The 16116-nt window shown below is 42.8% G+C and overlaps 1 protein-coding gene across 1 annotated transcript in view; it reads right to left on the bottom strand.

Annotated features, from left to right (window-relative positions):
• LOC139275774 (immunoglobulin-like domain-containing receptor 1) overlaps positions 1-16116 on the bottom strand; it is a 55321-nt gene that overhangs the window by 22906 nt on the left and 16299 nt on the right. The window contains exon 2 of the mRNA XM_070892974.1: positions 608-778. Coding sequence (XP_070749075.1) covers positions 608-778 — 171 coding nt within the window. The remainder of the gene's footprint in view (positions 1-607; positions 779-16116) is intronic.

Raw genomic sequence — 16116 nt, 5'->3', positions numbered from 1 at the left:
ACCCAAATGAAAAGTTTACAACACTCACTGCCTGGGCTCATACATGAAGAACGGCCACTTACACGACAACAACTTGTATTTATATAGCGCCTTTAATGTAGTGAAATATCCCAAGGCGCTTCACAGGGGTATTGAGATAAAACATTTGACACCAAGCTACATAAGTAAAAATTAGCACAGGGCTTAGTCAAAAGGGTAGGTTTTAAGGAGCGTCTTGAAGGAGGAAAGAGCAGAGAGGTTGAGGCAGGGAGTTCCAGAGTTTGGGGCCTAGCACCAGAGGTCACCGATGCCATATGCAAGTCAATGCATTCAGGAGAGGAGGGGAGAAAAGTCTTCCATCAGCCCTTCTGAAACTGGGCACTTAGCATGTGTTCATTAGAGTCAGCCTTCTATATAACAGCAGGACTTTGTTTCAATGCTCGTCACAAAACAATTACTCAGTTTTCACACTTGTTCAGCCTTTTTTTTTAAAACTTACCAATTTAAAACTTATTAAATACAAATTTGCTAAAGATTATTCCCCAGATTATTCAAAAGACAACATTAACAATGAGGGGGGGGGGGGAAAGAGAAAAAAAAACAGGAAATGTTCAATTGCAATACTTACATGAGGAATAATACTCCATTATGGGATCTTTGCAAAATGACTTGTAACGCCAGGTGACAACTACATCCTGAGACTGAGAGGATGTGGAATAATCACATTTTAGAGCAATGGAAGAAAAAAGCGTAGTTACACGTTGGGTATCCTGTACTGTCACCAACACAGCAAGGCACGCTGAAAGAAAAAAAACACAACAGGTGGTCAACACAAGAGGTCTGTGAAGACTAAAATATTATATCTGTAATCAATTTGAACTGAATTACATTAAAATCATTCAATATGGCACAGAAATAGGATTTTAACAAAAAGAATAGCCCATTTTCTGGCTGGGCTAGTCCATTAGTAAGTCTCCCGAGTAATGCTTTCTTACTTCTGAGATACTGAAGTTGTGATTCCTGTCTGAATGCACACAGTCTGCCTCATCCTTCAACAGCTCATAAACAGTAGCATGGAACTGCTCTGGAGAGCGGAGGCATGGGACAAACCGTTCAGAGCTATCTTATTAATTGAGTTGGCAAATATTTGAGGAGAAATGCCCATGACAGGAATAATTCGGCGACTGTTGTGCCAATAGGATTTTCAATGGTATGGACATTGCTTTAAAAAAATGATTGGATGTTCTTAGAGACTGAATATTACAACCTCAGCTTACCCATGTCAACATCTACAGAAATTACATCTCCACTCATGACATTGGCCAGTGATAAGAAATCTTTTATCATTGATTTGAAAAGTCAGAAGATGTTTTACCTCCCAAATCCAGTTTATCTTGCAGACCTAGGACTTTCCAACAAGAATTTTATTGTGTAAGAAGCACTGACTTGACTATTTAGCAATATTACACATTTTGTATTGAAGACTAACTAGTTACTGCTAAATCATACAAAGACAGTTTTCGGTTTGTAAAAAGGAAGAAATTTAAAATCACCAACTTTGGGAATGGAAAACATTTTCAGAACTTCCCCATAAGATTAAGTAGGCTAGCTATGCCAGGATAAGGCCTACATGGTCTACGTGCTAGATAGGCCAAATAGCCTATTCTTATTTCATGCCTTTTTCTGTTAACATGGACAGAATCTGGTTAACAAATACACGTGTACAGTTCTTATCACCAGAACTGTCGAATGCCACCGATAGAGACCTGACCTCTTCGGTCAGCTGCTCTAATATAGTGTAAAAATGCCTCTAGATAACTATGACATACACAAATCACTTCTTGGTCTAATCCAAAATGCTGAAAATGAACCAAACTGTTTATTAAAAAAAAGGACAGGGAAAAATATCCCAAGAACTCCTACCCCACATCTGATTAGAAAATAAATTTAGTGGGTTGCAAGAAGCTAGCTCAAAAAATATTTGGGAAGCATTAATTTATAGGTGCAATTTTTCTCTGCAGAAACAGTAGAGAGTGAATGTAATGAACTTAAAAATGATCCCAAAACCTATGCATCAGCTTTAAGGCTCAAAGTCCCAGCCATACATGGAAACAATTAACACTCTGATCTGAATCCAGTCGAAGCAACAAGCAAGAGAACAAAATGGCAAGTCCAACTTTGTGATTAGGCTAATTTTTTTTTTTACTTCAAATTAATTAATAAGGTCATCCATGATAAACTTCAAACAAGTGGAGAGCAATATAGAAATGTAGAAGAAGAATGTCTTTAGTCAGTCCCACTTTCTCCAGGACACAACATGTGGATACAGTTAGATACTGTTTGCAAATCCTGCAAATCCCCTGGGAGGACAGACGCACCAATGTTAGTGTCCTCGATCAGGCCAACATCCCCAGCATCGAAGCCTCGACCAGCTCCGTTGGGCGGACCACATTGTTCGCATGCCTGACACGAGACTCCCAAAGCAAGCGCTCTACTCGGAACTCCTACACGGCAAGCGAGCCCCAGGTGGGCAGAGGAAACGTTTCAAGGACATCCTCAAAGCCTCCTTGATAAAATGCAACATCCCCACCGACACCTGGGAGTCCCTGGCCAAAGACCGCCCTAAGTGGAGGAAGTGCATCTGGGAGGGCGCTAAGCACCTCGAGTCTTGTCACCAAGCGCATGCAGAAAGCAAGCGCAGGCAGCGGAAGGAGCGGAAGCAAGTCTTCCTCAATTTCAAGGGACTGCCTATGAAGACTGTTTATAGCTTTTCTTGTTATTAACTTAAATGCAATGTACCAACCTGCATCTGAAAAGGGACATTAGAGGCTGGGCTTTCCAATGTCTAATTTTCAATTGTCTGAATTACAAGGCAACTCCACTCAAAACTGGAGGTGTGGTTACCTTAAATGAGGTGGTCTATATAGCTTCCCAAAAGAAGACTGTCAAATTAACAGACCATCTCCCAATATACTGGAGGTGATGGAGGTAAGAAGGTAGCCACGTCCAGCAGCTCTATCTGTGCAAGATCCATTGCACTGCACAAAATCTGTAAATCCCTCTGCCAATAGCATGAGTGACAGATTATGTACAGCCAAAGCAAATCACAAGAGAAAAAAAGAGCATTCAATGGAAAGTCCCCATTTGGCTACTTGCTTTATATTGCAATTACCTTTTGCTCTGCAACTCATCTGATGAATGCGCAACTGGCAGAATTTACAAGCTTGGTCAAATGTGTATGAACTTATATTGAACTATGACAAATTGCATAAAGCAGTATACAAGAGAAGATATGCCAAAGAATTCTGTTGTTTAAGGTAACAAAAAATTAGTCTTCAAAAATAAATTCTCATAGCCAAGTTTGTGTTTGTACTTATAGAATCAGGGAATAATATAGCACAGGAAAGAGGCCATTCAGCCCATCAAGTCTGTGCCGGCTCTTTCTTGCAGCAATCCAGTTAGTCCCACTCCCCCGCCGGTATTTATGCTCCACACGTGCCTCCTCCCACCCCTCTTCATCTAATCCCATCAGCATATTGCTTTCTCTCTTATGTGCTTATCTAGCTTCTCCTTAACTGCATTTATGCTATTTGCCTCAACTACTCCTTATGGTAATGTGTTCTACATCCTACTACTCTCTGGGTAAAGAAATTTCTCCCGAATTCCCTACTAGATTTATTTGTGATTATCTTATATTGATGACCTCTAGTTTTGGACTACCCCACAAGTGGAAACATTTTCTCTATGTCTACCTTATCAAAACCTTTCATTATCTTAACGATCTCTATCACGTCACCCCTCAGCCTTCTCTTTTCTAGAGGAAAGAGCCCCAGCCTATTCAGCCTTTCCTGATAAATATATCCTCTGAGTTCTGGTACAGCAAATGAGATCAGCCAATAGGCAGAAAAACTATTTTAGGAGCTGCCAGTGAACACTATTAGTGAATGTTGCCACCTATGCACTCCTCAGGGGGGTTTACTCAATCCCCTACAGCATGTCCTCGGGTTCCTGTTGCAGAGTCATCTCTTGCAGCGCACCACTACAAATACTCAAGGAACAGCCTTCAAGAAAGTGTGCCCACTCTGCATACTGGCTTCTGCAATATAAATAGGGGCATATTCCACTGCACAATACATTCTGTGTAGAAGATTTCACCATTACATGCTTAAATTACTGAATGCAAAGTGAGGTTTGTATTGCTAGTTTTGAAAAAAAGAACAAGTCCACAAGACACATGAAAATAGACTACATATGTTTTGAAAAGTACAATCAAGGTAGCTGGTACAGGGTACTTCAAATTCTGCTTAAGACTTTAAAAAATCTAAGTTCAAATATAGTTCTTGGTTAGGTGATATTGGCCCCAAAGTTTCCTCAAAATGAAATACTTTGTTTTGGTATTATATGTCCACAGTAGAAAACTGCCCTCGTTGGGTAGTCAAACTCAGCAAACTCAAGAGAAATTCCAATTAGAAAAGAAAGAAAAAAAATGTGGCTCAATTAAAGAGGATTAACTAAACATTAGAGCTGCCAAGTTTAACTCTGGAAGAGTAGCCCAGTGAGAAGAATTGGCCCAGTAGAATGTGTTGGAGACTCAGGAACATAGGTTCAATCACTAAACTGACAATTTCTTCAGAAATGCCGTGATAAGATATCAAGTGGAAGTCATAAGAGGAGTCCAGAATCTAACCTGCAATTGGTAATCAGGAAGTCCAAATCAGCCTAGATAGAAAATCAACTTAATTTGGGGTGGGGGCAATTAGGGATAAGGGCAGGTTTTATGTGAGTATGGATTCAGAGAGTCAGCAATATAAACTCGCATCTGGATCCACAACTGAAATGAATGGTCCCACATCACATCATCAATGATCTGCTATCACTAAACATGGAATTGCCATTTAGGCATGTACAAAAGTAAATAAATGTTCAATGGAGGTATCTAGCCAAGAGTCTACACTCAATATTGGGAAAATCTGCAGAATTTGAAATCAGATTTGAATACTGAGCAAGAACTAAGGCACAGATACTCAGCAAAACCAAGGTATCATGCATAACCAAGTATCCTTCAAACTTCAGGTGATTCAATAAACTTTGTAAAATACTGTATGCAGTTGTGCGTGCTGAACTTGCCTATTTCCAAAACTAGCGTATTACACTAAAAATAAATCACAACACACAAGTGTTAAACAGTGTATTACAAGACAAACACACTTCAAAGCTCAGACAACATTTAATCAATGCTAAAGCTTTGACCTCCTGTGGTCACAATGTTATTGGAACCTCTTGATTCAGTTGCAGCCTTAATCGGGTATTCCTAGATAGATTATTTACTCTAGTTTAATAGCTTCAGATGCAAACAAATTGACCTTCAATTAATGGTTGGGAAATCAGCATATCAGCGTGAAAGAAAGCCAAGTGCACCAGTATGTAATAAGCCAGTATATGGAGTTTAATCATTATATTGTTGTTTAGTTACTGCTTTTCTTTCGAGCACATGTTCATCAAACAGCAAGCATTATGAGAAACATCTAGAATGTAAATATTAGCAGAAAAAAGTATATCCAATGTGCTTAGAACATATAATGGGACAAATTAAAAATATACAAAAATAAATTGGAAATAATTGAGGTGTTGGGATTTTGTAAATCATTTCAGAACTGTTCCTCTGTCAGTCAATATTTAAACAGAGGCATTGAGAAGGGTACAAATCAAATATATTCTAGTAATGAGAAAAATGAGTGCAAAGGCTGGGATTCCATGTGTGAAGCGGGAGATTCATGCACATTTGAGAAAATGAATGTTAGAAAAGAGAGTTTGGAATATCCTGAAACAAGCCATTGTTGAAATGGAGTCTACAATTATTTGATTTTTTTTTTAAAAAAGGAAATGAGATAGTTATTTGAAAAAGAATATTAAAAGCTATTAAGAACAAGCAGAATTGAGCAATTATACTGGAGCCCTGATGTTAGCACAAGGTGAGAGTTCAGCATGGAGGTGGTGATACAAGCTTGCCTGGCCCGCTAGAGTGTGACCCAGGTTATTTTAACTCACGGGCTGCACTTCCATTTCCAATGGTAGTCTTCTGCCCACCCTGATCCTGACAGGAATCAATATTTGGCGGGCAGGGGGGTGTGGGATTTTGGTGGCCAGAACATTCATGTAAGTGCATTGGCGGGGTTCCAGAGGTAATCACAGTCAAGGGAGAGGAAGGAAGCCTGGGGCAGGGGAGGGCGATGGAAGATTTCTGCTCTTCCTGGTCGACAAAGAAACCGTTAAAAATGTAAATATCTTCCCTTCTTGGCCTGCTTCTGCCAACTCTCTGGCAGGCCTGGCACGTGTTTGGGTCACACAATTGCACATTAAAATCGTGACAAGATCCAACCTTTGTATATTTATACTGCCCTCACCTGCCCACGGCAAGGCTTCTCAAGCTGCCAGAAACATGCCAGCTAAACTAGTAGCAGGCGTGCGTTCAGCGCTGACCCAGAGGGGAGAATCCCGCCTCTATTTTAACCCCTTGCACGTCCCGTTCTCCTCAGGCTGGGTGGTGGGGGGGGGGGTTAAATTAGCTGAGGTAGATCATGTGGAAAAAAGCACCAGGCTGACTTGATGGAGCTTGTTCCTGTTCTATTACATTCTCTGTCATTCCTCGTAGAGGTGCCAGCTTTCAGATGAGAAGATGAGACGTTAAACCGAGGCCCCGTCTGCCCTCTCGGGTGGACGTAAAATATCCCATGGCACTATTTCGAAGAAGAGCAGGGGAGTTGTCCCTGGTGGCCTGGCCAATATTTATTCCTCAATTAACACAAAGACAGATTATCTGGTCATTGTCACATTGCTGTTTGCGGGAGTTTGCTGTGTGCAGGTTGTTTGCCGTGTTTCCCACATTACAACAGTGACTACACTCCAAAAGTACTTCATTGGCTGTAAAGCATTTTGAGACGTCCAGTGGTTGTGAAAGGGGCTATATAAATACGTCTTTCTTTTAAAATTAGGGACTTTTTTTTGTACAAAGCTTAATAATTACAGGTTAGTGACTTCTTTAGTGAATACAAAAAGTATAAATGGGTTTTAAAAAGGGTAAATGCTGCTTTTTTAAAAAAAACGTGAAACAAACATTTAAAAAAATGATCGTCCATTTCCCATAAAGAGTTAACAAAAACTATGAGCTTCAAACGAAACTCAACTGAAACTCAACTGATTAAAATGCAACAATTTGTTATTGCACAATCCACCACATCATGGCTGCTGGTAATCTTTCTTAAACACGGTTACTGCAGCAACTAGTTAACAATTACCTGCAATAAATACTTGAGGCCATTTTATATTTCAGGATTGCTGTCGAGGGCAGACATGCAGTACTTCCAATGACAATTTTTCACAGGTTTCAAACGAGCATTGATGAAAATTAAATGGCTCAACTATCATCTTAGCTATCAGGATGTTAAAATAATGCAACCAGTGGATTAATCAGAAAATCATAGAAATACACTGATCTATATTTTAAAAGTCTGCAATTGACCTTGCTTCGGTGTGGCAGCAGGAACAAGTGTGAAATCGAGAACAGAGCATGGAGGTCACTGATCTGCACTTGAATGTCCTTGTTTCAGGAGTCCTACTTAAATATAAAAAATACCTTTTTTTTAAAAAAGCAAACACTCCAATATGGTTCAGGTGGTTTCAGACCCCAGATCTGAAGCATCTGTACTATCCAGCCCTCAGAATCTAGCCAGGGTGGCAGTAGGGGTGCTACAATTGGCTTTATAGTGTCCTGAGCTAGGGAGAGAGGACAAAAATCCAGTGTTCCTGGTCCTCACTGTTTGTCAGTGACACCTGGTGGAAAGTGTGTGTGTGAAGATTTCAGATGAGGCTTAAAATATTTGAAAATTTGGTATTAGGCATTCACTTTGCCTATTTTAATATTTGGCACCCAAAAGTAGCATTGATGCTTTAAAATGTAATACCTGTACAACTGCAAAAGTCCTTGGAGCATAAAGATTTGTTGCAGCCAGACCAAAAGAGAATGGAGTTTTGCTTTGGACACATGGGCACCATACCTTTAAATAATTACTTCAATCTTTCAATTGTAATATTGTGGTTTCATGTAGCTGCAGTATCTGACAGTACAATAACTGCCCAGGGAATGCTTACTTCAGCTTATTTATACTGCACTCTTAATTCCCTGAAGTCTATTAATTCATTCTTCATTCTTCAATGGGAATATTTTAACTTTCACAAAGTACAATCACATGATTCAGTACATCAGGAAGCTCATAAAATCTTCCCGCCCATTACAACAAACACATGCAGAGAAAAAAAACATGAGAGACAGGTGGAGGAAGTTGCGGCTTATTATAATTTCCACATAGTTCTATCAGCAGCCAGTTTAATGAACAACAGAGTTGGACAGTGAGCCTGCTACAAAATTTTGCTCATCATGTTGAACCGTCGAGGTAACATTTTAATTAATCTACTGCCGATATCCTCATCCATGCTTTTGTCCACTGTAGACTCAAAAGCCCTCCTGGCTGGCCTCCCATCCTCCACCCTACATAAATGTGAGCTTTTCCAAAATTCTGCTGCCCTAAGCCACACCATCCCGTTCACCCGACACCCATGTGCTCACTAATCTGCATCGGCTCCCAGTCCATCAATGCCTCCATTTTATATTTCTCATCCTGAAGTTCAAATTCCTTCAAGGCCTCACTCCTCCCCATCTCTAACCTCCTTGAGCCTTACAACACTGAGCTCTGCGTCCCTCCAGCTCTGGACTCTTACACAACCTCTGCTCTCTTCCCCCTACCATCAGTTATCAAGACCCCAAACTATGGAATTCCCTCCCTAATCCTCTTTGTCTATTTCTAATCCCTTTAGACCCTCCTTAAAACCTACCTCATTGAGCAAGCTTTTAGTCATGCTAAATAGTTTCTTCTTTGATTTGGTGTTAATTATATGTGGTGAAGCGCTTTGGGACATTTTCCTATATTAATTAATATTCTTCAATCGAGACGCCAGGATGGTATGTTGCCTCCCTGATGCAAGGGTCAAGGATGTCTCGCAGCGGCTGCAGGACATTTTGGAGGGGGAGGGTGAACAGCCAGTTGTCGTGGCGCATACAGGTACCAATGATATAGGTAAAAAATGGGATGAGGTCCTACAAGCTGAATTTAGGGAGCTAGGAGTTAAATTAAAAAGTAGGACCTCAAAAGGTAGTAATCTCAGGATTGCTACCAGTGCTACGTGCTAGTCAGAGCAGGAATCGCAGGATAGCTCAGATGAATACGTGGCTTGAAGAGTGGTGCAGAAGGGAGGGATTCAAATTCCTGGGACATTAGAATCGGTTCTGGGGGAGGTGGGACCAGTACAAACCGAGTGGTCCGCACTGGGCAGAACCGGAACCAATGTCCTAGGGGGAGTGTTTGCTAGTGCTGTTGGGGAGGTGTTAAACTAATATAGCAGGCAGATGGGAACCTATGCAGGGAGACAGAGGGAAGTAGAATGGGGGCAGAAGCAAAAGATTGAAAGACGAAAAGTAAAAGTGGAGGGCAGAGAAACCCAAGGCAAAAATCAAAAAGGGCCACATTACAGCAAAATTCTAAAGGGGCAAAGTGTCTTAAAAAGACAAGCCTGAAGGCCCTGTGCCTCAATGCAAGGAGTATTCGAAATAAGGTGGACGAATTAACTGCACAGGCAACAATTAATGAATATGATATAATTGGCATCAGAGAGACATGGCTCCAGGGTGACCACAGCTGGGAACTCAACATCCAGGGGTATTCAACATTCAGAAAGGATAGCTAGAAAGGAAAAGGAGGTGGGGTAGCGTTGCTGGTTAAAGAAGAAATTAATGCAATAGTAAGGAAGGACATTAGCTTAGATGATGTGGGATCTGTATGGGTGGAGCTGTGGAATACCAAAGGGCAGAAAATGCTAGTGGGAGTTGTGTACAGACCACCAAACAGTAGTACTGAGGTTGGGGACAGCATCAAAGAAGAAATTAGGGATGCGTGCAATAAAGGTACAGCAGTTATCATGGACAACTTTAATCTACATATAGATTGGGCTAATCAAACTGGTAGCAATACAGTGGAGGAGGATTTTCTAGAGTATATTCGGGATGGTTTTTCAGACCAATATGTCGAGGAACCAACTAGAGGGCTGGCCATCCTAGATTGGGTGATGTGTAATGAGAAAGGATTAATTAGCAATCTTGTTCTGCGAGGCCCCTTGGGGAAGAATGACCATAATATGGTAGAATTCTTTATTAAGATGGAAAGTGACACAGTTAATTCAGAGACTAGGGTCCTGAACTTAAGGAAAGGTAACTTCGATGGTGTGAGACGTGAATTGGCTAGAATAAACTGCGACTGATAATTAAAGGGTTGACGGCGGATAGGCAATGGCAAACATTTAAAGATCATATGGATGAACTTCAACAATTGTACATCCCTGTCTGGAGTAAAAATAAAACGGGGAAGGTGGCTCAACCGTGGCTAACAAGGGAAATTAAGGATAGTGTTAAATCCAAGGAAGAGGCATATAAATTGGCCAGAAAAAGCAGCAAACCAGAGGACTGGGAGAAATTTAGAATTCAGCAGAGGAGGACAAAGGATTTAATTAAGAGGGGGAAAATAGAGTATGAGAGGAAGCTTGCTGGGAACATAAAAACTGATTATAGAAGCTTCAATAGATATGTGAAGAGAAAAAGATTAGTGAAGACAAACGTAGGTCCCTTGCAGTCAGAATCAGGTGAATTTATAATGGGGAACAAAGAAATGGCAGACCAGTTGAACAAATAGTTTGCTTCTGTCTTCACGAAGGAAGACACAAATAATCTTCCGGAAATACTAGGGGACCGAGGGTCTAGTGAGGAGGAGGAACTGCAGGAAATCCTTATTAGGTGGGAAACTGTGTTGGGGAAATTGATGGGATTAAAGGCCGATATATCCCTGGGGCCTGATAGTCTGCATCCCAGAGTACTTAAGGAAGTGGCCCTAGAAATTGTGGATGCATTGGTGATCATTTTCCAACAGTCTATCGACTCTGGATCAGTTCCTATGGACTGGGGGGTAGCTAATGTAACACCACTTTTTTAAAAATGGAGGGAGAGCGAAAATGGGTAATTATAGACCGGTTAGCCTGACATCAATAGTGGGGAAAAGGTTGGAATAATTATTAAACATGAAATAGCAGCGCATTTGGAAAGCAGTGGCAGGATCGGTCCAAGTCAGCAAGGATTTATGAAATGGAAATCATGCTCGACAAATCTTCCAGAATTTTGTGAGGATGTAACAAGTAGAGTGGACAAGGGAGAACCAGTGGATGTGGCGTATTTGGACTTTCAAAAGGCTTTTGACAAGGTCCCACACAAGAAATTGGTGTGCAAAATTAAAGCACATGTTATTGGGGGTAATGTATTGATGAGGATAAAGAACTGGCTGGCAGACAGGAAGCAGAGAGTCAGGATAAACAGGTCCTTTTCAGAATGGCAGGCAGTGACTAGTGGGGTGCCACAGGGCTCAGTGCTGGGACCCCAGCTCTTTACAATGTACATTAATGATTTAGATGAAGGAATTGAGTGTAATATCTCCAAGTTTGCAGATAACGCTAAGCTGGGTGGCAGTGTGAGCTGTGAGGAGGACACTAAGAGGCTGCAGGTTGACTTGGACAGGTTAGGTGAGTGGGCAAATGCATGGCAGATGCAGTATAATGTAGATAAATGTGAGGTTATTCACTTTGGTGGCAAAAACACAAAGGCAGAATATTATCTGAATGGCGGCAGATTAGGAAAAGAGGAGGTGCAACGAGACCTGGGTGTCATGGTACATCAGTCATTGAAAGTTGGCATGCAGGTACAGCAGGTGGTGAAGGCGGTAAATGGTGTGTTGGCCTTCATAGCTAGAGGATGAGTATAGGAGCAGGGAGGTCTTACTGCAGTTGTACAGGGCCTTGGTGAGGCCTCACCTGGAATACGGTGTTCAGTTTTGGTCTCCTAATCCGAGAAAGGAAGGATGTTCTTGCTAGTGAGGGAGTGCAGCGAAGGTTCAGCAGACTGATTCCCGGGATGGCTGGACTGACATATGAGGAGAGACTGGATCTACTGGGCCTATATTCACTGGAGTTTAGAAGGATGAGAGGGGATCCCATAGAAACATATAAAATTCTGACGGGACTGGACGTGTTAGATGCAGGAAGAATATTCCCGATGTTGGGGGAGTCCAGAACCAGGGGTCACAGTCTAAGGATAAAGGGTAAGCCATTTAGGACTGAGATGAGGAGAAACCTCTTCACTCAGAGCTGTTAACCTGTGGAATTTTCTTCCGCAGAGAGTTGTTGATGCCAACGTGTTAGATATATTCAAGAGGGCGATGGATATGGCCCTTATGGCTGAAGGGATCAAGGGGTATGGAGAGAAAGCAGGAAAGGGGTACTGAGGTGAAAGATCAGCCATGATCTTATTGAATGGTGGTGCAGGCTCGAATGGACGAATGGCTACTCCTGCATCTATATTCTATGTTTCTATGTTTCATCTCTGCCACGATCTCGCATTGCTCCTCCGCCTCAATCATGTGCCGCACCTCCGCCATGATGTCTCGCTGCTCATCCGCCCAGACCTAGCCACTTCTCCACTGCACCAGGACCCCGCCGGTGTTCCTGCTCATGTTCTAAATGGCGACCTGGTTTATGACGATATCACCCAGTCACCCACCTCGAAATCGTCGCACACTTGTAGCAGCTCGCGCTGGAAGTTGTAGTGGTAGGATGCCACTCCAGCTCTTTTATGTTCCCGATCTGTGGAGGTATTCGCTCGCAGGTCGAGAGGCCACAGACGAGTACACACAAACTTACACACATGCAAAGCAGGCCAATTATACACCTGACATGCATACACATGACAAATAGACAGAATCATAGATTTAAGCCCCTTATGCATGCATTTAAGGGGAGTCTAGATCAATACACAATGGAGAAAGGAATAAAAGGATATGCTGTTGGAATGAGATGAATAGGGTGGGAGGAGGCTCATGGAGAATAAACAGTGGCATAGACCAGTCAGGCCAAATGGCCTGCTTTTGTGTATTAAAATTCTATGACACAGAGACAGACAGTCACACACACCTGGGGCTACTTTCCCAAAGTGGGAAATATAAAAGGAAGGAGAGAAAAATCAAATTCCATCGCCAAACTGTCCCATTCACAACACTGCAGTCTAACTGAATCATCATCATCGGCAATTCCTCGGGATCGAGGAAGACTTGCTTCCATTCTTAGCATGAGTTTTTAGGTGGCTGTACAGTTTAATACGAGAATCACAGTCTCTGTCACAGGTGGGAAGGAAAGGGTGGGCGGAGAGTCTGGTTTGCTGCACGCTCCTTCTGCTGCCTGCGCTGGATTTCTGCATGCTCTCGGCGACGAGACTCGAGGAGCTCAGCGCCATCCCGGATGCACTTCCTCCATTTAGGGCGGTCTTTGGCAAGGACTCCCAGGTGTCAGTGGGGATGGCGCACTTTATCAGGGAGGCTTTGAGGGTGTCCTTGTAACGTTTCCGCTGTCCACCTTGTCCACAGCAAACGAGCCGGAGTTCCGAGTCGAGCACATGCTTTGGGTGTCTCATGTTTGGCATGCAAACAATGTGGCCTGCCCAGCGGAGCTAATCAAGTGTGGTCAGTGCTTCTATGCTGGGGATGTTGGCCTGGATGAGGACGCTAATGTTAGTGCGTCTGACCTCCCAGGGGATTTGTAGGATCTTGCGGATCCTTCTTCGACCTTACAAAGGCCTTTGATACTGTCAATCGCGAGGGTCTATGGAGCGTCCTTCTCAGTTTCGGATGCCCCCAAAAGTACGTCACCATCCTCCACCTGCTCTACGATGACATGCAGGCCGTGATCCTTACCAATGGATCCATCACAGACCAAATCCATGTCCGGACTGGGGTCAAGCAGGGCTCAGTCATCGCCCCAACCCTCTTCTCAATCTTCCTCTCTGCCATGCTCCACCTCACAGTTGACAAGCTCCCCGCTGGAGTGGAACTAAACTACAGAACTAGTGGGAAGCTGTCCAAGACCACCCCAACCTCTGTCACAAGCTACAGTACGCAGATGGCGCCTACGTCTGTGCACACACACAGGCTGAACTCCAGGACATGGTCGATGTATTTACTGAGGCATATGAAAGCATGGGCCTTAAGCTAAACATCAGTAAGACAAAAGTCCTCCACCAGCCTGTCCTCGCCACACAGCACTGACCCCCAGACATCAAGATCCACGGCGCGGCCCTGGACATGGACCACTTCCCTTATCTCAGGAGCCTCCTATCAACAAGAGCAGGCATTGACGACGAGATCCAACACCGCCTCCAGTGTGCCTTCGGCCGCCTGAGGAAGAGTGTTTGAAGACCAGGCCCTCAAAACGGTCACCAAGTTCATGGTCTATGGGGCCGTAGTAATACCCCCCTCCTGTGCGCCTCAGAGCCATGAAACATGTACAGTAGACACCTCAAGTCGCTGGAGAAATACCATCAACGATGTCCAACTGAATAGGCAGATGAGTCTTGCCTTAATGTCTTATTCAACGAATGACCTCTGCAACAAAGCAGCATTCCCTTAGTACTGCATTGGCATGTCAGCCTAGATTATATGCTCAGTTCTTGGAATGAGGCTTGAACGACAACTTTCTGAATCGAGATGCAATATTACTAGGAGTTGAGCCAAACTGGATTTTTAAAAACTTGCATTTGTATTGCATCCTCGGTATGCCCCAAAGAGCTTCACAACTGATGAATTACTTTTGAAGTGCAGTCATTGTTCCATAGGTAATCATTTATATCAACCCCAATTCATTTTCTAATCCTGGACCCAATATTCAAATTTTGTTTTGTAGGAACAGGATCCTGTTAAAATGATAGCACCATTCTTGTGGATGGCAATTTGGATTTGCAACCTGTGTAACTTGCATATCTGTCAACCTATAAACAAGATAATTGGGGATGCAACCTACAAAAATCATACTACTTTTTGGGTTTACACATCTGGTTTAAACATCATTTGCACATCTGTTATTTAGTCCTGAATTTTACATTCAAGATGCTCAATATCTACCCACTCCACCACCGAGATAGTGTGACTATAGTATGTCCAAGCTACAGGATGCACTGCACCAACTCACCAAGCTTTCTTCAACAGCCTTTCCCAGCCCCACAAGCTCCACCATCAGGAAGCACTGGAGATAGGAACTTTGTGAGAAAAATCGGCTCCAAGTCAGTTTGGATTGGACGTGTATTGTTGTTACTTCATTGTTGCTGGGTCAAAATCCTGCAACACCCTACCTCACACTATTGTGGAAGCATCATCAGCACAAGGACTGCAGCAGTTCCAGGTCTAGCACCACCTTCAGGGCATCTTGGGATGGGCAATAAAAATGCAGCATTATACTGCATTTGCCCACTCACTTAACCTGTCCAAGTCACCCTGCAGCCTCTTAGCATCCTCCTCACAGCTCTCACTGCCATCCAGCTTAGTGTCATCTGCAAACTTTGAGATATTACATTCAATTCTTTCATCTAAATCATGAATGTATAGTGCAAATAGCTGGGGTCCCAACACTGAACCCTGCGGCACCCTACTAGTCACTGCCTGCCATTCTGAAAAGAACCCATTTATTCTGACTCTCTGCTTCCTGTCTGCCAACCAGTTCTCTATCCACATCAATACATTACCCCCAATACCATGTGCTTTAATTTTGCACACCAATCTCTTGTATGGGACCTTGTCAAAAGCCTTTTGAAAGTCCAAATACATCACATCCACTGGTTCTCCCTTGTCCACTCTACTAGTTACATCCTCAAAAAATTCTAGATTTGTCAAGCATGATTTCCCTTTCATAAATCCATGCTGACTTGGACCGATCCTGTCACTGCTTTCCAAATGCGTTGCTATTTCATCTTTAATAATTGATTCCAATATTTTCCCCACTACTGATGTCAGGCTAACCGGTCAAAAATTCCCCGATTTCTCTCTCCCTCCTTTTTAAAGTACCGCTACATTAGCTACCCTCCAGTCCATAGGAACTGATCCAGAGTCGATAGACTGTTGGAAAATGATCACCAATGCATCCACTATTTCTAAGGCCACTTCCTTAAGT

Source organism: Pristiophorus japonicus, chromosome 11 (genome assembly GCF_044704955.1).
Source record: "Pristiophorus japonicus isolate sPriJap1 chromosome 11, sPriJap1.hap1, whole genome shotgun sequence".
Classification (NCBI taxonomy): Eukaryota; Metazoa; Chordata; class Chondrichthyes; family Pristiophoridae; genus Pristiophorus; species Pristiophorus japonicus.
Note: the sequence above shows the minus strand (reverse complement) of the source record. Positions and strands in the feature narration are given on the sequence as shown.